At 47.2% G+C, this 25,703-nt stretch overlaps 1 protein-coding gene across 6 annotated transcripts in view; it reads right to left on the bottom strand.

Moving 5' to 3' along the window:
- MYLK3 (myosin light chain kinase 3) overlaps positions 1–25,703 on the bottom strand; it is a 70,146-nt gene that overhangs the window by 28,785 nt on the left and 15,658 nt on the right. For 4 of the 6 annotated variants that reach the window (XM_038754600.1, XM_038754602.1, XM_038754601.1 and 1 more), the window contains exons 2-3: positions 6,128–6,218; positions 2,476–2,854 (exon numbers count right to left, since the gene is read on the bottom strand). In XM_038754600.1, coding sequence (XP_038610528.1) covers positions 2,476–2,854; positions 6,128–6,218 — 470 coding nt within the window. Of the gene's footprint in view, positions 1–2,475; positions 2,855–6,127; positions 6,219–12,688; positions 13,362–25,703 lie in introns of those variants that run through there. The other 2 variants (XM_038754598.1, XM_038754597.1) reach the window with 1 other exon arrangement.

The raw sequence follows: 25,703 nt of genomic DNA on the forward strand, positions 1-25,703 counted from the left end.
ATTCCTGAGAAGGCCCCGGCTCCTCTCCCGCCTTCCTAAGCTCTCGGCCGTTTGTGGGGTAACCAAAGCAGGACTCTTGGGGTCCAGGGCCCACAGAGCAGCACTGTGTGTCCACAGCCAGGCCGGGTTGGGTTCACTCGCTGCTCTGCCAGGGGCCCCACGCTTCCCTCCGGCCCGAAAGACAGCCAACGGAGACACCTGAGCCCGAGCTCAGGGCTAGGTCAGACCCCAAACTCCATCAAATTGGAGAAAATTGTGAGGACCACCTTGGCCACTGGAAAGGGAGAGGTCAGGCCAGGCCCAGGAAAGAGCTGTGGCCCCTCCCTGCTGCCCTGGGACAGGTCCTGGACCCTGGAAAGGTGGCAGGGGGGCTGGACTACAGGAATTTGGGGTTTTTATGGTATTTGTTAAGCGCTTACTATGTGTCAAACACTATTCTAAGCACTGGGATAGGTACAGGTTAGGTTGGATACAGTCCCTGTCCCCCCAGGGTCTCACAGTCTAAACAGGAGGGAGAACAGGAATCGAATCCCCATTTTACAGTTGAGGAAACTTCGGCGCTTACTATGTGTCAAACACTATTCTAAGCACTGGGATAGGTACAGGTTATGTTGGATAACAGTCCCTGTCCCCCCAGGGTCTCACAGTCTAAACAGGAGGGAGAACAGGAATCGAATCCCCATTTTACAGTTGAGGAAACTTCGGCGCTTACTATGTGTCAAACACTATTCTAAGCACTGGGATAGGTACAGGTTAGGTTGGATACAGTCCCTGTCCCCCCAGGGTCTCACAGTCTAAACAGGAGGGAGAACAGGAATCGAATCCCCATTTTACAGTTGAGGAAACTTCGGCACTTCCTATGTGTCAAACACTATTCTAAGCACTGGGATAGGTACAGGTTAGGTTGGATACAGTCCCTGTCCCCCCAGGGTCTCACAGTCTAAACAGGAGGGAGAACAGGAATTGAATCCCCATCTTACAGTTGAGGAAACTTCGGCACTTACTATGTGTCAAACACTATTCTAAGCACTGGGATAGGTACAGGTTAGGTTGGATACAGTCCCTGTCCCCCCAGGGTCTCACAGTCTAAAAAGGAGGGAGAACAGGAATCGAATCCCCATTTTACAGTTGAGGAAACTTCGGCGCTTACTATGTGTCAAACACTATTCTAAGCACTGGGATAGGTACAGGTTAGGTTGGATACAGTCCCTGTCCCCCCAGGGTCTCACAGTCTATAAACAGGAGGGAGAACAGGAATCGAATCCCCATTTTACAGTTGAGGAAACTTGGGCAAAGAGAAGTTAAGTGACTTGCCCAGGTCACACAAGCAATTGGCAGAAACTGGATTAGAACCCAGATCCTCCGACGCCCAGGCGCTGCTTCCTGTGGGTCGGATTGAGGGTTGACTCATTGAAGGAGCGGGAGAAAATCTGTCTGTCGCTTTGTAGATTTTGTTGGAATTTTGCTTTTATATGGTATTTGTTAAATGCTCACTATGTGCCAAGCACCGAACTAGGCACTGGGGTAGATACAACATAATCAGGCTGCATGTCTCCCCCTTCTAGACTGTGAGCCCGTTGTTAGGTAGGGACCGTCTCTATATGTTGCCGACTTGTACTTCCCAAGCATTTAGTACAGTGCTCTGCACACAGTAAGCACTCAATAAATACGACTGAATGAACGAATGAACGTGGGGCTCACGGTCAAAGCAGGAGGAAGAACAGACATTGAATCCCCATTTTTCGGAGACCCAGAGAAGTGACTCGTCCCGAGTCACACAGAAGTGGCGGATTCAGGATTAGAATCCAGGTCCTTCTGACTCCCAGGACCAAGCTCTCTCCACTATTGGGGGTTGGATCATGGGGGGCCGGATTGAGGTCCAGGACAGGAGAGGAAAGGGGTCTGTTTTGGCCCCCCCCACCCCACCCCGCCGTCACCTAAGGCCCAGTGTGGATTTGAGGAGCTGCTGAGTGACCCCAAAGTTGAGTAGGCCGACTTCCTTCACCTTTTCCGGTGACCTTGGACAAGTTACTTAACTTCTTTGGGCCTCAGTTCCCTCATGTGTAAAATGGGGATGAAGACTGTGAGCCCCAGGTGGGACAACCTGATTACCTTGTATCTACTCAGCGTGGCTAGAGAAGCAGCGTGGCTAAGTGGAAAGAGCCTGGGCTTTGGAGTCAGAGGTCGTGGGTTCGAATCCTGACTCCGCCACATGTCTGCTGTGTGACCTTGGGCAAGTCACTTAATCAATCAATCGTATTTATTGACTTCTCGGAGCCTCAGTTACCTCATCTGTAAAATGGGGATGATGACTGGGAGCCCCATGCAGGGCAACCTGATCACCTTGTATCCCCTCAGCGCTTAGAACAGTGCTTTACACATAGTAAGCGCTTAACAAATGCCATTATTATTATTATTATTATTATTATTATTATTATTATCTTCCCACCACCGAGGGTGCAGAGGGGTTCTTACCTGGGCAGGGCCCCTCCGCGGCCTGCTCCAGTCCCCGGGGGGAGGCTGGATGGGGTTGGCCTGGGATTGGGGCCGGGCTCCAGCTGGGCTGCTTCCTTGTCCGACGACGTGGTCCGCTCAGGGGCCGCCCGGCCGGGGTCTGCTTCATCTCCCGCGTCCCGGCCATCAGGGTCATCGTCAGGCTCCCCTGCCACGCCAGGCTGAGGAACAGGGCGCTGGCTGGGCTCCCTCTCATCTTCGCTGTCGGCCTCCTCCGCTGGGAGCTGGGGGCAGTTAGGAGCCCGGGCGGGAGCGGTGGGTGTTTCCCTGGTCTCTTCCTGAGAGGTCCCTTCTCCATCCGCCGCACCGGGGTCCGGGGGCGGGTGCTCCCCTTTATCACCTATAAAACGGGGATTCACAATAACAATAATAATGGCATTTATTAAGCGCTTACTATGTGCAAAGCACAAGCGTTGGGGAGGTTGCAAGGTGATCAGGTTGTCCCACAGGGGGTTCACAGTCTTCACCCCCATTTTCCAGATGAGGGAACTGAGGCCCAGAGAAGCGAAGGGACTTGCCCAAAGTCACACAGCTAAGTGGCAGCGGTAGGATTTGAACCTATGACCTCTGACTCCCAAACCCACGCTCTTTCCACTGAGCCGCGCTGCTTGTCTAAGATTAGGAGCACGGGCTTTGGAGTCAGCGGTCGCGGGTTCAAATCCTGGCCCCACCAATTGTCAGCTGTGTGATTTGGGGTAAGTCACTTAACTTCTCTGTGCCTCAGTTACCTCATCTGTAAAATGGGGATTAAGACTGTGAGCCCCCGTGGGACAACCTGATCACCTTGTAAACTCCCTAGCGCTTAGAACAGTGCTTTGCACATAGTAAGCGCTTAATAAATGCCATATTATTATTATTATTATTATTATTAAGAGTGCGAGCCTCACGTGGGTCAAGGGACTGCGTCCAACCTGATTGACCTGTATCTACCCCAGTGCTTAGAATAGTGCTTGGCACGTAGTAAGTGCTTAACAAATACCGTAATTATTCTCATTATTATTATCCAGCCGCTCCACCCTCTTTCCCTCTGAATCAGACGGTGCCCGTGAGCCCTAGAGTGGTCAGTTTACCCACGTAAGTGCTCGATAAAGTGCTTAATAAATACTATTACTACTAGTGTTACCCTCCGGGAACCCACGGAATTTTCACCTCTGTTTGCCTGATCCCTTTTTGAGCCAGAAAAAGTACTGTAAAGTAGGACAGCCCCCGCGTGAGACGACACAGGTCTTTCTGCCACCATCCAGAACGGATTTATCGGGGCCGATTTGGGCACTCCTCACCAATGAGCACTCTCACTGCGGCATTTCCAGATGGCAGCACCGATTTTCAGCCGACCTCCCTCCCCGTGGGCCCAAAACACCTCTCGAGAAGTCACTCCTCCCCCTCCTTCAGCACAGAAAACTGAAAACAGTCTAAACAGTTTTGACAGTGAGATGGGGATAGTTGTGAAGCCTTTGTAAGCTGCGTTAACGCGTTTTGGAAACCAGGGGATGCTGGGGTATAATAATCACCCACTAAAGAGTCCCCTTGCAGTGGAATAATTATAGAATTATGATAGTATTTAATTAATTCATAATGGTATTTGCTAAGCGCTTACTATGTGCCGAGCACCGTTGTTAAGCACTATGTGTCAAGCACTGTTCTAAGCCCTGGGGAGGAGATACAAGCTTACCAGGTTGGACCCGGTCCCTGTCCCAGTATTAATCCCCATTTCGCAGATGAGGTAATTGAGGCACAGAGCAGTGAAGTGGCTTGTCTAAGGTCACACTGCAGACAAGTGGCGTTGGGATTAGAACCCAGGTCCTTCTGAATCCCAGGCTCATGCTTTAGCTACTAGGCCCTGAGAAGCAGCGTGGCTCAGTGGGAAGAGCCCGGGCTTTGGAGTCAGAGGTCATGGGTTCAAATCCCTTCTCCACCAATTGTCAGCTGTGTGACTTTGGGCAAGTCACTTCACTTCTCTGTGCCTCAGTTCCCTCATCTGTAAAATGGGGATTAAGACTGTGAGCCCCCCGTGGGACAACCCGAACACCTTGTAACCTCCCCAGCGCTTAGCACAGTGCTTTGCACATAGTAAGCGCTTAATACATGCCATCATGATGATAGGCCAGGCTGCCTCCAGAATTAATACAGGGAGAATCCAACACAACACTTCTGAGGCCACTTTTTTATGGTGTTTGCTCAGTGCTTACTATATTTCGGCACTGTACTAAGTGCTGGGGTAGATATAAGTCCATGTCCCTCATGGGGCTGTGACTAGCCCCATGACTAGACTATGAGTCCACTGTTGGGTAGGGACCATCTTTATATGTTACCGACTTGTACTTTCCAAGCGCTTAGTACAGTGCTCTGCATACTGTAAGTGCTCAATAAATATGATTGAATGAATGGGGCTCACAATCAATCAATCAATCGTATTTATTTAGCGCTTACTGTGTGCAGAGCACTGTACTAAGCGCTTGGGAAGTACAAGTTGGCAACATATAGAGACAGTCCGTACCCAACAGTGGGCTCACAATCTTCATTTTCATTTTACAGGTGAGGTAACCGAGGCACAGAGAGGTTAAGTGATTTGCCCAACATCATGCAGCAGGCAAGTGGTGGAACTGGGACTAGAATCCAGGTCCTTTTGACACCCAGGCCTGTGCTCTAGCCACTAAGCCACGCTGCTTCTCATATGTGTTTATGAGAATATACATACATTATACACTTATATGTATTAAAAAGAAGGCTTCACTTGGGTCACAGAATTGGCTTGGAGTTAACTCCCCCAAAGTGATTGGCTGGGAGGGGTTTCCTGGAGGGGTTAGATTGCTGCAAAATGACCCTAGGAGGTGGGAGCTGTTAGATTTTCCCCTCCAGGCCTCCACCACTGTACAGAAGTCACCTTGGGGGGACTAGCAAGACCCACAAAGATCCTGCTTTCGGCTACGGCACTAAGTGATGGAGAAGAGCAGCAGCAGCAGCGACACTATGCCTCACGTTTTCTCCCTCTCTCTTCTGGTCATATGGGTGCAAATCAATCAGTCACATGTATTGAGGGCTTACGTGCAGAGCATTACTACGAGCTTGGGAAAGCACAACAGAATTAGCAGACACATCCCCAGCCCACAATGAGGTTACAGTCTAGAGAGGGAGGCAGACATTATTAAAGAAAAAGTTTTCTGCCTGCCAGTAATAATTATAATTGTGGTATTTGTTAAGCACTTACTATGTTCCAGGCACTGGACTAAGACAAGTTTATCAGTTTGGACACGGTCCCCGTCGCAGATGGGGCTCATAGTTTCAATCCTCATTTACAGATGACGTAACTGAGGCACAGAGAAGTGAAGTGACTTGACCCACATCACACAACAGACAAGTGGAGCAGTGGGATTAGAACCCGTGACCTTCTGACTCCCAGGCTGTGCTCTATTCGCTATGCCGTGCTGCTTCCCGGTAGCTGAGTGCTCTGTGAGTTTCAACGTTTGGGGTAACTCTACACTGGCTAAGGAGCCCTGAGATTGACAGGTGGGTTATCTAGTGATCCTTGAGGGGTCTAGTGACCTCATGCCAGCCCCCCGAGATGTCACTGGGTCAGAGCTGCCCCCTGCAATCTGCAGACCCTCTCGCTTACCTTCTGGTGACCTTCTGATCTCTGCTTGCACACCCCGTGTGCTGAGGGCGTGTTTGGCCTTTCCCTCCTTCTCTTCCGCTTTATCCTTGGTCTAAAAAAAAAAAAGAGTGGAGGAGTGGAGAAATTGGGAGTGGGGGAGAGAGAGGGAGAAAGAGAGAAAAAAAGGAATGGGGGAGAGAGAGAAAGAGTAGGGGAAAAGAGAGTAGGAAGAGGGAGAGAGAAAGAGTGGGGGGAAAAGCGAAAGTGGGGATAGGGAGAAAGGGAGATGTGAGAGGGTGAGAAGACTCATAATAATAATGATGGTACTTGTTAAGTGCTTATTATGTGCCAAGCACTGTTCTAAGCACTGGGAGAGATACAAGGTAATCAATCAACCAATCAATCGTATTTATTGAGTGCTTACTGTGTGCAGAGCACTGTATTAAGTGCTGGGGAAGTACAAGTTGGCAACATATAGAGACAGTCCCTACCCAACAGTGGGCTCACAGTCTAAAAGGGGGAGACAGAGGACAAAAGCAAACATACTAACAAAATAAATAGAATAGATATGTACAAGTAAAATAGAGTAATAAATATGTACAAACATATATACATATATACAGGTGCTGTGGGGAAGGAAAGGAGGTAAGATGGGGGGATGGAGAGGGGGACAAGGGGGAGAGGAAGGAAGGGGCTCAGTCTGGGAAGGCCTAGGTAATCAGGTTGTTCCACGTGGGGCTCACAGGCTTAATCCCCATTTTACAGATGAGGGGACTGAGGCCCAGAGAAGTTAAATGACTTGCCCAAAGTCACAAAGCTGACAAATGACGGAGCTGGGATTAGAACACACAACGTCTGACTCCCAAGCCCACGCTCTTTCCACCGAGCCACGCTGCTCTTTTAACTCATGAGAGTTAGAGATGGTTGAGGAAGGTGTTCTCCATAGGAAAACGGGCTGGGGGGTGGGGAGGGTCAGGTATGAGGGAGGTCATGGGTTGAGCAAGATTGAGCAGTGGGGATTATCAGTAGGGCCTGGCAATGTTGCTTTGTACACAGTAAGTGCTCAAGAAAAACAACTGAATAAATGAATGACAATGGGGACAGGCAAGCCCAGGAAACTTTGGACAATCTGATGTTTTTAAATCCCCTTTCCTGGTTGTTTTCACTTGGGAGGAGCAGGCCAGCAGAGGTTGTCTGTGCTCCTTCACCTCATGAAACGAGGGAATTTATTAAACTCTTAATCGTGCCAAGCACCGTGTTAAACTCAGAGGTAGATAGAGGATGATTGGATCACCGGGTTTGTTCAGCTCAGGGGCCAAGTGTACTGGGAAGGCCAGATGAATCATGATTTCTCCCTCCTGCTGCTAAATTCTCAGATTCGACCGGAAGAGAGAGAATCCAATTTTTTTTCCACGCGGTACTTGTGAAGTGTTTACTATGTGCCAGGCACTGTACTAAGCGTCAGGGGTAGATACAAGCTAATCAGGTTAGCCACGGTCCCTGTCCCCCATAGGGCTCACAATCTCTAATCCCCCTTTTACAGATGAGGTACATAGAAGAAGCAGACAAGAGGCAGAGCCAGGATTAGGACTCTCCCACCCCTCAAAAATCTCCAGTAGTTGCCTATCGACCTTCGTATCAAGCAAAAAACTCTTCACTATTGGCCTCAAACTTCTCCAATACCTTGCCCCCTCCTACCTTACCTCCCTTCTCTTCTTCTACAGCCCAGCCCGCACCCTCCGCTCCTCTGCTGCTAACCTCTTCGCCGTGCCTCGTTCTCACCTGCCCCGCCGTCAACCCCTGGCCCACGTCCTACCTCTGGCCTGGAACGCCCTCCCTCCTCAAATCTGCCAAACAATCACACTTCCCTCCTTCAAAGCCCTACTGAAGGCTCACCTCCTCCAAGAGGCCTTCCCAGACTAAGCCCCCCTTTTCCTCCGCTCCTTTTCCTTCCCCGGCCACAGCACTTGAGTGTATATATTTACATAGTTATAATTCTATTAATTTATAGTAACGGTGTGTACATATCTATAATTCTATTTATTGATATTGATGCTATTGATGCCTGTTAACTTGTTTTGATGCCTGACTCCCCCCCTTCTAGACTGTGAGCCCATTGTGGGCAGGGATTGTCTCTACTTGTTGCTGAATTGTACTTTCCAAGTGCTTAGTACAGTATTCTGCACATAGTAAGTGCTCAATAAATATGATTGAATAAATGAATCAGAGTCTCTGCCTCCCGGACATGTGCTTTTGCTACTAGGCCACGCTGCTTCTCTAGGCAAAGGACATCTTCCAATCCCAAACTCTCTTCCCCTCACGGCTGGAGGCTTTTGTCTCTCCAGCTCTTTGTGAGTTGCCAATCTCCCTGGTTGCAGACATAGTCTCACGGGAGAGACACGGTCAGAGTGAGCTAGGGAGGGTCACTTCCATGGAAAGGACAGAGAAAATCAATCGATGGTATTTTTTGAGCACTTACTGTGTGCAGAGCACTGTACTAAACCCTTGGGAGAGTCAGAGTGAGCTAGGGAGGGTCACTTCCATGGAAAGGACAGAGAAAATCAATCGATGGTATTTTTTGAGCACTTACTGTGTGCAGAGCACTGTACTAAACCCTTGGGAGAGTATGCTACAACAGGGTCCTGGGCAGGGCTGGGGTAAGATGGGGAAGACATGGCAGACCCCGGAGGCCTCCACCCCAGAGCGGGTGCCAGCTGGAGGGGTCGGGGGGAGAGCAAGCTTTCCCTCTCTCCAACCTCCCACTCTCAAAGTTGGGGGCGACGAGGTTATTTCACCTCCCACCCACTTCTTTGGCCACAGCCCCCTCATAAAAATCACCGCTGCCAATCTGCATGCGATTAGAATTACACGGTGCCAAATCCGCATAGATCTTCCCTCCCGGGTCCTCTCTCCTAAATATTCCCGCTGGTCTTGCCTTGCCCGACCGGCAAACACGGCCTCAAAGGCTGACCGTCTAGGCTCTCCCAAGATCCCCAAGGCCTGGCGGGTGGGGGGAACCCCACTTCACTGCTCTCCTGCCCCTCTTCCAGAGGTAGCACAGCCCTAATGCCTCCCAAAACGGCCTCCACAAACCCGGAAAGCCCCACAGGAGATTCGCTCCATTGCCGACCCGCGCTTCACCAAGCCTTCGTGGCCTGAGTGGTGCCCCTGCTTACTCTACCCCCCTCCCTCTGCCTTAACCCGGCTAAAATCCTCCCTATCCTGCGCTCAGCCCCCTAGGAACAGGAGTTACCATCGGCTCCCAACCCTCTCCACCCACGGGCCAGAATTACGTGAGCTCCTGCTGCTGGCTGTTCTTTGGCAGACATTGTTGGGTTGAAAATGTCATTAACACTCAGAGGCACACGGGTGCGTGCACGCACGCCTGCACACACACACACACACACTCCACCACATGCTCACTCGCACCGCTTCCATTCAGAGGATTCCACATTTCAGCTTCTTGTCCCAGAAACCAAACGGAAAACGCCTTCTTAAGCTACGTGAGCCAAAGAAACGAGGGAGAGAGAGAGAGAGAGAGAGAGAAAGAGAGAGAGAGATGCCATCTAAATGTCACCCGAAAGTAGACCGAGGGAAAATTGAGCCTTTGGCATGAATTTTTTTCAAAGTGACAATTTTCCATGTGGCAGAACTTTAAGAGCAACTGATCTTTTAGGAGAAGGGAGATAGAGTGAAATCTCATCCTCCTGAATTCCTGAACTTTTTTCCCCGCTCATTTCTCCTGTTGTACTTCAGAATCCAGGGCCTGAGATAGTCGGTATTTACTGAGTCTCTGTTTGTTACCGAATTGTACTTTCCAACCACTTAGTGCCCTGCACACAGTAAGCGCTCAATAAATACGATTGACTGAATGAGTGTCGACAATGTGCTAGGGGCTGGGTGGGAGAATAAAGGCAGATCCTTTCTCTGTGCTGGCTCAGAGCGGCCTTGACTGGCTGATGACAGCGTACACCAGGAGCCAATCAATCGACCGGTGGTATGTACTGAGCGCTATCCGTGTGCAGAGCTATGTGGTAAGCAGTTGGGAGAACACAACACAGCAGAATTGATAGCCACGTTCCTTGTCCACAATCAATCAATCAATCGTATTTATTGAGCGCTTACTATGTGCAGAGCACTGTACTAAGCGCTTGGGAAGTACAAATTGGCAACATATAGAGACAGTCCCTACCCAACAGTGGGCTCACAGTCTAAAAGGTTACATTCTGGAGGAGGAGCTTACATAGCACTAATGTATATATCTGTAATTTATTTATTTATATTGATGTCTGTCCCCCGCTGCGAGACTGTCAGCTCATTGTGGGCAAGGGATGTGTCTGTTATATTGTACTCTCCCAAGCGCTTAGTGCAGAGCTCTGTACTCAGGAAGTGCTCAATAAATATGATTGATTGATCGACTGGCTGACTGATTTACAGTCACCTCATTAACTCTGGGCTACCAAAGGCAGCACTGCACGGAGGGAAACGGCCGATTCGGAGCTATCTCACAACTCTCCGGAACTTTTCTCCTGCAAGGACACTCGGCTGTATCAATCACCTCTCCACACACCCAGGCAGAGAATGGTCTTAGTTTGTTTCCGACATCTAAACCCACATCTCCTGCCTCGTTCAAAGGCCACGGGACCCTCCTGCCAGAAGGCAGAGCAGCTGAAGACCATGAGACCCAAATATTCTAGCCAAGAGGGAGCTCGGGACGGGGGGGTTGAAATAACCCCGTCCTCCGGGCAGAGGTACCCCGGAGTGGGATTCTTTCCCCAGGCTTCTGGCAGGCTTCTCTCCCAAAGATTCGTTTCTGTAACCACGAGACACAGGCACTTGGGCCACTTGATTTAGAGGGGAATTTGTGGTGGGGAAATGACCACGATTGTGGCACCCAAGGGGAGAAAAGCTACATTGTGGTGGGTGGATGGAAGAGAAAAGCCCAACTGAAAGGTAAGGAGAAATTTAAAACCAGAGGTGGACTGGCCAGCAGGTCATTGATTCATCTTACACTTCCTTCTTCCAAAAGAATGCAGCATTAAATTCCTGGACCGACAGGTCCAGGGTAACACCTTGCCTCAACAGCTCTATCAACTAACACGCAGATAGGGCCATTCCAAGTTCAGGCATCTTTCTCTGGGGTGGAGCAGCAGAAGCTGCAAAAACAATTAGCTCCCGTGAGAGGGATGGCAAAAGAGAAGGGAAATGAGCCAAACCCTGGGAAAAAATCCTTCCGTGTCTCCTGGGTGGTCTGAAAGGCTTCCATAAAGAATCCTTCCACAGCCCGGCTTGGAGCCAACTTATCCGTTGCTATGGGAGAAGGTATCTCTGCAGGGATTTGAACCTGTGGCTCCAGAGAGTCTGGGTGTTTTTAAGTGGGCGATTAGACCGCTTAGCTGGTCCCAAGAGAAGTGGCAAAGTCCCTTTCTCCCTCTCCCCACCTAACTGGGGCCCTTTGGCTAACAAGTGTTTTCAATTGCACAACCCTTGAACACAACAGAGCAGCGTGCCTGGCTTTCTGGGCAGTGTTAACCCTGACACCTGGCCATTTTGGGAATGCCCTCTGATATCTCCAAGCAGCTGAGACTCCCCAGACCGGGGGCAGAGCGGAAGGACAGAACCGGGACGGGGGCAGGGGAGCGGGACTCGGGATGGAGGGGGATATTCTTGGTTATAAGCAGAACTCAGGGACCTCTGAGCAGACCGCTAAGGGAAGACTTGTCAGCTTGGTGTCCACCACTGACCCCAGAAAACCCGTCCAGCCTGACCGTCCTTTAGGTGACCTTGCTGGGTTGAAAATAGCATGAATTCACGTGGTGAAGGGATGTGTTTTCCTCCAATCACGGACTGATTACTCTTCTCTCCTGGTCCCTAGGCACCCACCCACACCCCCTGACAACCCTTTGACTGTTAGCTCCTAGAGGGCAGGGAACATGTGCTTCTATCTTATTTTTCCAAGCGCTTAGTACAGCTCCTTGCACTCAACAGGGTGCTCAATAAAACCCATTGCAAGTACAAAACCATCCACGGTGAAGAAGGGCAGGAATTCCCCTGCCACAGATCTGATATCAGTGGTGAATCCTTCAATAGATGGTGGCCCCCGCCTCTGCACCCCTAATCAGTCAATCAATGCTATTTATTGAATGCCTACTGTGTGCAGAGCACTTGGGAGAGTACAATGCAACAGAGTTGGTAGACGCGTTCCCTGCCCACAATCCCCACACTACCAACCCTTCTTAACTTCTTACGCACCTCCGGACTACTGCTACCCAAGGGACCCCCCGCCAAGATGATTCAACCTCATCTTTGAGATGCAAGGCTACTCCAAAAGTTGTTTCTGGGAGAAAGCTCCATCAGTCAGCCAGTTAACTGTATTTCTGAACGCTTACTGTGTGCAGAGCACTGTACTAAGCGCTTGGGAGAGTACACTATAACAATAAATGGACACATTCCCTGCCCACAAGGAGCTTACAGTCTAGTTCCATCCCAGCCCCCACCCCCTCATCGGAAACTCGTTTCCTCCCTCCGAAAGCATTATTCCGAGGAAGAAGGGGATCGGGGAGAAGTGGAAACCAAACCAACCTCCTCAGGGCCGTCCATCAGACCGCCCTTCCTCCAGGGCACGAGGCCGTGGACGATGAAATCCACTATTTTCGAGTTCTGGAAGGTGGCCGCCACTAAGGCGATGGCTCTGTCCACAGCGGTGACCATCCTGGCCAGCCCGTCCAACTTGGTTCCGTGTTCCAGGGAATCCTGGCGCACTGATTTCACCAGCTCCAGGATCTCAGGGCACCCGGTCGAAGCGTCGGCCCGTAGGCCTCGCTGGTCAAGGGCCGCCTGGGACACGGTCAGCTTGTAAATCCCTCTCTCTAAGTCGCCGATGCCTCGGTACACGCTCTCCAGTTTCTCTGTGACGTCTTCTTGAAAAGTCAAGAGTTTGTCCACCTTCTCGTTCAGGAGGTTCAGTTTGGTGTCCATGGTGTTCAGGGGGGTTCCCCCGACCACCGGTGACCCCCGCGGCAGCCCTGTAGGCTCCTGGGTGGCTGCAGACATCGTGATTGGGGGGCGAAGGTGGGAAGGGGATCGGATGAGCTTGGGGTTCTGGGAGAGAGGCTCAGGCAGCGGTGGATCACTGGAGGATCATCGTCCTGATCACCTCCCCTGGGAGTCGGAATGCATTCCTCGGACAGCTGGGCGCCTAGAGAACGAAACCTCCTTTCGCAGCCCAGGACATTGTGCCCCAGGTTGTGTCGGGGGGGGGACCCTGGGTTAGTTATCTCCGCCTGCGTCGTGGAGTTTGCAAGTGGCGGGCGGCCCTTGGCCTGGGTAGGCTTTTCTTGGGGGCCCTCTGACGTCAGGGCAACATTTAAAATTCCTTCTCGAGAGGCTGTTGATGGGCAAACATCTCACAAATCCACAGGGCTCGCAGCCATCCGCCCGGGGGGCGGGGAGGTCACCCCATGCACAAACCTCCCCCTCCATCCTCTCGGTAAAAGCGAGAAAACCTTTTTTCCCCTCAATTTCCCCTCTCCGGGCAGAGGGGCGACAACACCCCATTCGGTCCCCGTTGGGCACAGAAAGCGGCAGCTCCGAGATGGTGCCTCCCCCCCGCCCGGCTCCCACAGGCCCCCCTCCTCCCCAAGCCAGGTCTGTGGCTTAGTCCAGAATCTGCCTCTGCTCTCTCCCTGCTTGTCAGTTGAAGGTAAAAATAGAGTCCAATGACAATGGCTTCAAATCCCTTTCTGGGCCAGAGACCTGCACACAAACCACAACACCTCACAACCGCATTCCATCCTGAGGGCAGTCCAGGCCCCCCGCCTCCGTCCCCTCAGGCCCAGCCGCCAACTGCCTCCATCCTTTGGCCAGCAAATGCCTCAGCTCCCGTCCTCCCCCAGGCCTGTTCTCTTATGGGATATTCAGGGTCAGCTCAGGGTCGACCAGGCGTTCTGGCCTTCCCTCTTGTCAGCGAAGTGCAGTGTGGCCAATGATCTGCTGCACACTTCTGGGTCCTGGGTCCCAGCCTCAGTTTCCCCACAAGGGGGATACAGCGGCTGCTTCCCTAGGATGCTGAAGGGAGGTGCTGAAAGCAATCGTCTTGCAGGGATGATTTCAGGTCAGTCAGGCGGTCAATCGTATTTATTAAGCACTTACTGTGCACAGACCACTGTACTCAGCACTTGGGAGAGTACAATATAATGACATATTCCCTGCCCACAAAGAGCTTTCTGTCTAGAGGAAGAGACAGACATTAATACAAATATATCAACCCTATGGTTCTGGATTGTCCAAGCTCACAGGCTAAGTTTCCAATATCTGGGCCCATTACATGTGTCTCCACCCCTCTCTACACCCTCCGCCCCTCCATCCCCTACGATTTCCCACCCCCAAAGAGATCGGGCGAGGAGAAAGCACGAAGTCCAACCCGGTTCCCAACAGCAATGGTAATGTTAAATTCACAGAGCCTCCTGAGTATAACCCTGCCAAGTCCAGGTGATAGTGACATTCAATTAAAGTGACTTAGTAGAGAGAGCGTGGGTTTGGGAGCCAGAAGAACCTGGCTTCTAATCTCCATTTTGCCACATTTCTGCTGCATCATCTTGGGCAAGTCATTTCACGTCTCCGGGCCTCTTACTTCATCTGTAAAATGGGGAATTCAATATTGGCTCTCTCCCTCTTACTTAGATCGTGAGTTCCATGTGGGACCTAATGATCTGGTATCTACCCCAGGGCCCAGGACAGTGTTTGGCACATATTAAGCACTTAAGTACCATAATTATTTATTTCAATCAATCAATCTTATTTATTGAGTGCTTCCTGTGTGCAGAGCACTGTTCTAAGCGCTTGGGAGAGTGCAATATAACAGAGACGGTAGGCATGTTCCCTGCCCACATTGAGCTTACAGTTTAGAGGGGGAGATAAACAATCGTATAAATAAATTATGGATATGAACATAAGTGCTGTGTGGGGCTGAGGGAGGGGTGAATAAAGGGTGCAAATCCAAGTGCAAGAGCATTTATTTATTATTTTGGTATTTGTTAAGCAAATATTATTATTATTATTACTTTGGTATGTGTCAAGCACTGTTCTAAGAGCTGGGATAGATACAAGTTTTTTTTTTTAAATGGTATTTGTTAAGTGCTTACTATATGTCAAACACTGTTCTAAGCACTGAGGTAGATTCCAACTAATCAATTTGAACATATTTTGTTATTTATTATTTATTGTTATTATTTGCTATTTATTATTTTGGTATTTGTTAAGCAAATATTATTATTATTACTTTGGTATGTGTCAAGCACTGTTCTAAGAGCTGGGATAGATACAAGTTTTTTTTTTAAATGGTATTTGTTAAGTGCTTACTATGTGTCAAACACTGTTCTAAGCACTGAGGTAGATTCCAGCTAATCAATTTGAACACATTTTGTTATTTATTATTTATTGTTATTATTTGTTATTAATTATTTTGGCTTTTGTTAAGCAAATATTATTATTATTATTACTTTGGTATGTGTCAAGCACTGTTCTAAGAGCTGGGATAGATACAAGTTGTTTTTTTAAATGGTATTTGTTAAGTGCTTACTATATGTCAAACACTGTTCTAAGTACTGAGGTAGATTCCAGCTAATCAATTTGAACACATTTTGTTATTTATTATTTATTGTTATTATTTGTTATTAATTATTTTGGCATTTGTTAAGCAAATATTATTATTATTATTACTTTGGTATGTGTCAAGCACTGTTCTAAGAGCTGGGATAGATACTTTTTTTTTTTAATGGTATTTGTTAAGTGCATACTATGTGTCAAACACTGTTCTAAGCACTGAGGTAGATTCCAGCTAATCAATTTGAACACATTTTATTGTTTATTGTTATTATTTGTTATTTATTATTTTGGTATTTGTTAAGCAAATATTATGATTATTACTTTGGTATGTGTCAAGCACTGTTCTAAGAGCTGGGATAGATACAAGTTGGGTTTTTTTAATGGTATTTGTTAAGTGCTATGTGTCAAACACTGTTCTAAGCACTGAGGTAGATTCCAGCTAATCAATTTGAACACATTTTGTTATTTATTGTTATTATTTGTTATTTATTATTTTGGTATTTGTTAAGCAAATATTATTATTATTACTTTGGTATGTGTCAAGCACTGTTCTAAGAGCTGGGATAGATACAAGTTTTTTTTTTTAATGGTATTTGTTAAGTGCTTACTATGTGTCAAACACTGTTCTAAGCACTGAGGTAGATTCCAGCTAATCAATTTGAACACATTTTATTATTTATTGTTATTATTTGTTATTTATTATTTTGGTATTTGTTAAGCAAATATTATTATTACTTTGGTATGTGTCAAGCACTGTTCTAAGAGCTGGGATAGATGCAAGTTTTTTTTTAATGGTATTTGTTACGTGCTTACTATGTGTCAAACACCATTCTAAGCACTGAAGTAGATTCCAGCTAATCAATTTGAACACATTTTATTATTTATTGTTATTATTTGTTATTTATTATTTTGGTATTGGTTAAGCAAATATTATTATTATTACTTTGGTATGTGTCAAGCACTGTTCTAAGAGCTGGGATAGATGCAAGTTTTTTTTTAATGGTATTTGTTACATGCTTACTATGTGTCAAACACCATTCTAAGCACCGAAGTAGATTCCAGCTAATCAATTTGAACACATTTTATTATTTATTGTTATTATTTGTTATTTATTATTTTGGTACTGGTTAAGCAAATATTATTATTATTACTTTGGTATGTGTCAAGCACTGTTCTAAGAGCTGGGATAGATACAAGTTGTTTTTTTTTAATGGTATTTGTTAAGTGCTTACTATGTGTCAAACACTGTTCTCAGCACTGAAGTAGATTCCAGCTAATCAATTTGCACACATTTTGTTAAGCTCTTACTATGTGCCAGGCACTGTACTAAGCAACTCCAGTTGGACACAGTCCCTGTCCCATGTGGGGCTCACAGTCTTAATCCCCAATTTACAGATGAGGTAACTGAGGTACAGAGAAGTTCATTGACTTGCCCAAGGTCACATTGCAGACAAGAGGTGGAGCCGAAATTGGAACCCAGATCCTTCCGACTCCCAAGCCCTTGCTCTATCCACTAGGCCACTGCTCTCCAAGTTAATTAACATGTTAATCAGGTTGCACACAGTCCCTAGTCCACATGAGGCTCGCACTATTCTATTTATTTTATTTTGTTAGTATGTTTGGTTTTGTTCTCTGTCTCCCCCTTTTAGACTGTGAGCCCACTGTTGGGTAGGGACTGTCTCTATATGTTGCCAATTTGTACTTCCCAAGTGCTTAGTACAGTGCTCTGCACATAGTAAGCGCTCAATAAATACGATTGATGATGATGATATTTTGCAGAAATGTGATCCAGGGCAATCTCATTCCTCTCCTCCAGGCCTGGATCATGGCTGTCACCGCCAACAGAGGAAACAGAGTCCGTTCCTGATCTCTCTTATGGCAATACTTATTACAATAATAATGATGGTATTAATCTAGCGCTTGCTATGTGTCAAGCGCAGGGGTAAATTCAAGGTAATCAGGTTGGACACAGCCCCTGTCCCTCATAGGGCTCACAATCTTAATCCCCATTTTACAGATGAGGGAACTAAGGCATGGAGAAGTGAAATGACTTGCCCGAGGTCCCACAGCAGACAAGTGGCAGTCTCTGGCCAGCTTCTTACCCAGGCACCTCAGCAATGGCATTTTGTTAAGATTTCAGCCCAATCAATCAATCCTATTTATTGAGAGATTACCATCAAGCGAACCCTGGCACAGAAACCAGCTTGCATTGATTCTTGTCCTACTTTGTCCTTTGACCAATCTAAACAATTTCTTCCAGATTCCCAAACACGCCTGCCACTCCAGCGTCCCAAAGTCCCAAGCTGCCAGAAATTGCAAGTAGTAAAAAGTCCAGCCCAAGACTGTTTAGGGTCTTTCTCACCCAGAGGTCAAGGGGATGGTCTAGATGACTTCTTGGAATGTCTTCAGCCTATGCGTGAAATGGCAGGGGGCAACATGGTCTAGTGGAAAGATTACAGGCCTGGGAGTTAAAGGACTAATCACAACTCTGCCGCCTGCCTGCTTCTGTCACCTTGGGCAAGTCATTTAACTAAGCTCTGCCTCAGTTTCCTCACCTATAGAATGGATGCTAAATACCTGTTCTCCCTCCCCTGTAGCCTGTAAGCACCATGTAGGACAGAGACTGGGTCCAACCTGATGATCTTGTACCTACCGCAGAGCTTAGTATGGTTTATGGCACATAGTACATGCTTAATAAACACCACAACGATTATCTTATATGTTCTATAGTAATCTACAAACCCAAAGATCCAGCTGTAGACAGACACAGGCACACACAAAGACACACAGAGCACATGAGAAGATGACAGGCTAAACATTCCAATCAATCAATCGTATTTATTGAGTGCTTACCGTGTGCGGAGCACTGTACTAAGCGCTTGGGAAGTACAAGCTGGCAACATATAGAGACAGTCCCTACCCAACAGTGGGCTCACATCCAAGACCAGAGAGCAAACCCCCAGACCTCATGGTTTGCATTTCCCAGAATAAGAGAATTGAGAACGAGGAGGGACGGTGGTACTACCTGCAATTTATTTATTCATATTGGCATCTATCTCCTCCCTCTAGACTGTGGGCTCATTGTGGGCAGGGAATGTGTCTGTTTATTGTTGTATACTCTCCTAAGTTCTGCTTAGTACAGTGCTCTGCACACATTAAGTACTCAATAAATACGATTGAATCAATGAAAACTATTCCTTGGAGAAAATGCAGACTTTTCTGGTAGCTTTTCAGGGAGGCATTCATTCAATTGTATTTATTGAGCGCTTACTGAGTGTAGAGCACTGTACTAAGCACTTGGGAAGTACAAGTTGGCAACACATAGAGACGGTCCCTACCCATCAACGGGCTCACAGTTTAGAAGGGGGAGACAGACAGCAAAACAAAACATGTGGACAGGTGTCGAAGTTGTCAGAACAAATAGAATTAAAGCTATATGCACATCATTAACAAAATAAATACAATAATAGGCACTTACCAATGCTGTGCTCTAGACTGAAAGCTGGTTGTGGGCAGGGAATGTGTCTGTTTATTGTTATAGTGTACTCTCCCAAGCATTTAGTACAGTGTTCTGCACATAGTAAGTGCTCAATAAATAAGATTGACTAACTCGGTAGATTTAACTCAAGAAATTTCCTCTGTATTTCCCATTTTGTTCATCTTCCGGCCTTAGGAATCTGGAGCTTGTTTGTATACCAGTGCCTTCAAGGCTAGGACCAAGAAACAGTGTAGCCTAATGGAAAAATCACAAGTCTGGGAGTCAGAAAACCTGAGTTCTAATCCTGGCTCTGCCACGTGTCTGCTGTGCAAGCTTGGGCCAATCACTGCGCTCATTCATTCATTCAATCATATTTACTGAGCACTTACTATGTGCAGAACCCTGTATTTCTCTGTGCCTCGGTTCCCTCGTCTGCAAAATGGGGATTCAATACCTGCTTTACCTCCTACTTAGACTGTGAGCCCCATGTGGGACCTGATTACCTTGTATCTACCACAGTGCTTAGTGCAGAGCTTGGCACATAGGAAGCACTTAAACACCACAATTATTATTATTATTATCCTGTAAAGCCCCTTAGAGAGGGTCGTGAATAAATAGTTACTGGATATAAAGAGTATGATCTTACTCTTATCAATAACAACAGAACAGATGAGCAGGAAGAAAGTCTACTTTTCTCAGGCTGGGTAAATGAACAGAGTGAGAAAGTAACTGAACACCGCTGTTTTTAAAAACAAACAGTTGCAGGATCCCTAAGAGTTCCACATGTGGGAACAGGGATGATCCCATCCAGACCTGGCCTCCAGAACTTAAGACGACCATGGAACACTTGGGAGAGCTTCAGAGAAGATTATTAGGCTGGAACCTAAGGCCAAGGAGGAATATTCCAAAGAACGGGTATTACTTAGCCTCAAGAAGAAAAAGGATAAAGGCAATTTAATGGTATTCAAGTACAAGAGGATTAATAATACTAATAATAATGATGGCATTTATTAAGCACTTACTATGTGCAAAGCACTGTTCTAAGCACTGGGGAGGTTACAAGGTGATCAGGTTGTCCCACGGGGGGCTCACAGTCTTAATCCCCATTTTACAGATGAGGTAACTGAGGCCCGGAGAAGTAAAGTGACTTGCCCAAAGTCACACAGCCGACAATTGGCGGAGCCGGGATTTGAACCCATGACCTCTGACTCCAAAGCCCGGCCTCTTTCCACTGAGCCACGCTGCTTCTCTATCCTGCTAGTGCTTGTCTACTTGTTTTTCAAGACTGTGAGCCCACCGTTGGGCAGGGACCGTCTCTACATGTTGCCGACTTGTACTTCCCAAGCGCTTAGTACAGTGCTCTGCACACAGTAAGCACTCAATAAATATGATTGAATGAATGAATGACAATTGGCGGAGTGGGATTTGGAGTCCTCTGACTCCAAAACCCATGCTCTTTCCACTGAGGCACAGAAGTATAGTGTACTGTCTCCATTGGGAACAGGCTGAGAGGAAATGGAGATTTAGTTAGTCATAATGAAGAACTCCCTAACAGGGTATTAACACTGGAGTGGGTAATTCCTAGGTCTATCATGGAATCTACATTCCCATTTATCCAGGACGGAACACTTCTGGGCTGCCTGAAGGCAAGTGATGGATGAAATGATCCCTCCTGAAAGTCAATAACTCGCTACTCGCTCTCCCTTCTGCATCACCCTCTAAGCACTTGATATTCACCCCACCCTCAGCCTCACAGCACTTACGTACTTATCCATAATTTATTTTAATATCTGTCTCTCCCCTCCTAAACTGTAAGCTCCTTGTGGACAGGGAATGCATCTCCCAACTCTGTTGCGTCGCACTCTCTCAAGTGCTTCATACAGTGCTCCGCACACAGTAACAGCTCAATCATTAGCACTGATGGATTGATTTGCTCAGGTGGAGGCAACTTGGTAAAAACCCAGAACCTTTTGTGGCCTTCAACCTACTTCTAGATTGCCAAGAAATTGGGTTTGATGCTAATGGCTGATTTCTGCCCAAGTTGAAGGCTGCAAATTTGAGGGAATGTGTGCTCCGTGCATTCATGGAGGTGTTTAATGGAACACTGGAGGCCACATCTCTCAATGGAGAAGCAGTGTGGCCTAGTGGATAGAGCACAGGGTTGGGAGTCAGGAGGACCTAGGTTCCAATCCCAGCTCTGCCATTTGCTGTGTGACTTTGGGCAAGTCATAATAATAATAATAATAATAATAATAATAATAATAATAATAATGGTATTTATTAAGTGCTTACTATGTGCAAAGCACTGCGCTGGAGCACAACTTTTCTGTGCCTTAGTTCCCTCATCTGGAAAATGGGGATTAAGACTGTGAGTCCCATGTGGGACTCTGTCCAACCTCAGTGCCTAGTACAGTGTCTGGCACATAGTAAGCACTTAATAAATACCATTAAAAAAAATGACTCATCCCCTCACCTTCTCTTAAATAATCCAGAGGGGGGGAGGGAGAAGCAGTGGTGCTTGGAATAGCAATGGAGTGGCCATGGATGTCCAATCAATCAATCATATTGAACGAGTGTTTCCTGTGTGCTGAGCATTGTACTAAGCATGTTGGAGAGTACAATATAATAGAGTTGGTAGGCATGTTCCATGTCTAGAGGGAGAGACAAACATTCATATAAATAAATATATTATGGATATGTATATAAGTGCCGTGGGGCAGTGAATAAAGGGAGCAAATCCAAATGCAAGGGTGACACAGAAGGGAGTGGGAGAAAAGGAAATGAGGCCTCTTGACGGAGATGCATCTTCAACAAAGTTTTCAAGGTAGGGAGAGCGGTTGTCTACCGGATATGAAGAGGGAGGGCGTTCCAGGCCAGTGGCAGGACGTGGGCGAGAGGTCGGCGATGAGACAGACAAGATCGAGGTACAGTGAGGAGGTTAGCATTAGAGGAGCAAAGTGTGCTAGGCGGATTGTAGTGGGAGAGTAGCGAGTAAAGGTAAGAGGGGGCAAAAGTGACTGAGTCCTTTAAAGCCGATGAGGTTCTGTTTGATGCGGAGGTGGATGGGCAGCCAAGAACTGGAGGTTCTTGAGTGGGAAAACATGGACTGAACATTATCATAAAAAAAAGGAGTGGGGAGAGACAGGAGGCAGGGAGGTCAGCAAGGAGGCTGATGCAGTACTCAGAGTGGGATAGGATAAGTGCTTGGATTAACATGGTAGCAGTTTGGTTGGAGAGGAAAGGGTGGATTTTAGCGAGGCTGTGAAAGTTGAACTGACAGGATTTAGTGACAGAATGAATATTTGGGTTGAATGAGAGGGATGAGTGGAGAATAATGCTAAGGCTATTGGCTTGGGAGGCAGGAAGGAGGGCGGTGCTGATCAGTGACAGGAAAGTCAAGGGGAGGACAGGGTTTGGGTGGGAAGATGAGGAATTAAGTGCTTAGTACAGTGCACTGCACACAGTAAGCGCTCAATAAATACGATTGAATGCATGAGTTCTGTTTTGGACATGTTAGGTTTTAAGGTGTCGGAGGAACATCCAAGTACCTCTTATGGATAGCAGAACTCAAGACACATGTGACATCCTATATGACACACTGGGCAGGCAACATAGAACAATGTCATGCACAACATTCTGTGGAAGTTCACCTGAGTTCATCAAACTTGTAATTTATGCACATGGCTGTAATTTATTCATTTACATTATTGTCTGTCTCCTCCTCTAGACTGTAAGTTCGTTATGGGGAAGGAATGTGTCTGCTTATTGTTATATTGTTCTCTCCCAAGTGCTTAGTACAGTTCTCAGCACACAGTTAGTGCTCGATAAGTATGATTAAATAAATGAATGAACAAATGAACAGAGTTGCCGCTTGCTCCAGAGCCCAGGCCTTCCCGAACGCAAGCACTGTTTCTTTGCCGCAGAAGTCGGTGGCCGCAGTCAGAGCAGGAGGACCATGGGCATACCGGCTGAAAAATGGACCGTCCATTATAAAACTAGCCAAATAAATGCCCTTCCCTGGCTAGCATGCTGATATCCCCAAGGACTGTTTGCTTTGCTGTCCAAGGTATATATTGAGCATCTACTTTCATTCATTTAATCGTATTTATTGAGCGCTGTGTGCACAGCACTGTACTAAGTGCTTGGGAGAGTACAATAGAGCAGACACAGTCTCTGCCCATAGTAATCTTACAGTCTAGAAAACTATACTAAGCACTATCCCCAAGGACTGTTTGCTTTGCTGTCCAAGGTGTATATTGAGCATCTACTTTCATTCATTTAATCGTATTTATTGAGCGCTGTGTGCACAGCACTGTACTAAGTGCTTGGGAGAGTACAATAGAACAGACACAGTCTCTGCCCATAATACGCTTACAGTCTAGAAAACTATACTAAGCACTTGAGAGTAATAGCTGTAATTTATTTATATTAACATCTGTCTCCCCCTCTAGACTGTAAGCTCATTGTGGGCAGGGAATGTTCTATTGTACTCTTCCAAGCGCTAGGTACAGTGTTTTGCACACTGTAAGCACTAAACAAACACGAATAAATGAACACAACTGAATTAGTAGACCCGTTGCCTGGCCACTATGAGTTTATGCACCTCAATACACACATTCACCTGTAGTAATAGGACCCTCATGTCCCAGCAGTTGTGACTGACCGGATGGTGTTCGTTAAAGACATCGAGATCAGTCAAACCCTTGGCAGGGCTATTTGAGTGGCAAATAGAGATCACTGGGAGTCAGGAAGCCACCTTTGTCAGGACCCGATCTTTCCCTCGAGTGGAATAAGGCGGACATTTCTCTCTCGGTATGTGGCTGTGTAAATAAATTTAATAAAATATAAAATAAATAAATTATTTATTCGTTTTAGCGTCTCTCTCCCCCTCTAGACTGTAAGCTCATTATGGGCAGGGAGCGTTTCTGCTAATTCTGTTGTATTGTACTCTCCCAAGTGCTTAGTACAGTGCTCTGCACATAATAAGCACCCAATAAATGCCGATTGATCAATTATTGTTCCCCAGAAGCAGAGCGGCATTCCCAGACTTCCATCGCCAACAGGGTTTCTCTAGAAGCAGCATGATGGAGTGGATAGATCGTGGGCCCGAGAGTCAGAAGGACCTGACTTCTAATCCCAGTTCCACCACTTGTCTGCTGTGTGACCTTGGGCAAGTCACTTCACTTCTCTGTGCCTCAGCTACTTCCCCCGTGAAATGGGGATTGAGACTGTCAACCCCACATGGGACAGGGATTGGGTCCAATTCAATTTGCTTGTATCCACTCCAGAGTTTAGTGCAGCATCTGACACACAGTAAGCGCTCAACAAGTACCATCGAAAAAGACGGGAGTAAAATAAATTACAGACTAGGGAAGCAGCAGAGTTTAAGGATATGAACATAAGTGCTATGGGGCTGGGGTGGGGTGAGCACCGAAGTGCTTGGGAATATGGTCTTAAGTGCAGGGGTGATGCAGAAAGGAGGGAGAAAAGGGAGGTGAGATGAGAGGTTAGTCAGGGAAGGCTTCATGGAGGAGACGTGATTTTAGTAAGATTTTGAAAACGGGGAGAAAGCTGGTCTGTCGATAGGATGGGAGAGGGAATTCCAAGTGGGAGTGGGGATATGAGCAAGGGGTCAAAAGTGAGAGAGATGAGATAGAGGTACAGTGAGTAGGTTGGTGTGAAAGGAGCGTAGGGTGTGGGTTGGGTTGTAGAGGGAGAGGAGCGAGGGGTAGGATGAGCTGATTGAGTATTTTAAAGCCGAAAATGAGGAGTTTCAGTTTGATACAGAGACGGATAGACCACAGTCAGAGGTTTTGGAGGAGGAGAGAGATGTGTGCAGAATATTTTTTTTTAGAAAAATCATCTGGGCAACAGAGTGACTTATAAACTGGAGAGAGGAGAGGCTGATTCAGCAGTAGTCACTGATGTTGAGGGCCTGAGGTCTATCAGGGAGAAGAAGGGAGTTGACCATTCCTTGCTCCTGACCCGGAGGATACCCCTCTCCTCCCCCAACCTCCACCCTGGGACTGCACACATGCCGGTAGTGGTCTCTTTTCAGAAGAAGCTTCAAACTAGCGGGAATTGAAGGAGCAGATTCCGAAACAAGACCAGACCCTGAAAATGATGGTTGCAACCAGAGGCCAAAGGACAGTCACCATGGTCACGTGGCGCAGAAGGGTCTGACAGTCAGGCATCAATCTTCTAAGCCACCCCTTCACTCAATCACCTTGCCCCCTCCTACCTTACCTTGTTGCTCTCCTATTAATCAATCAATCAATCAATCGCATTTATTGAGCGCTTACTGTGTGCAGAGCACTGCACTAAGCGCTTGGGAAGTACAAGTTGGCAACATATAGAGACAGTCCCTACCCAACAGTGGGCTCACAGTCTAAAAGGGGGAGACTTTTATGTTTTCAGTTTTATGAAACTGAACATACATGTCGATATTTTTCTATGGAAAAAAAGATGTGCCTCTCATCCAGAGATGCAGACCAAGATGAGTTAGATGTGGAC

The sequence above is a fragment of the Tachyglossus aculeatus genome, chromosome 11 (genome assembly GCF_015852505.1).
Source record: "Tachyglossus aculeatus isolate mTacAcu1 chromosome 11, mTacAcu1.pri, whole genome shotgun sequence".
Taxonomy (NCBI): Eukaryota; Metazoa; Chordata; class Mammalia; order Monotremata; family Tachyglossidae; genus Tachyglossus; species Tachyglossus aculeatus.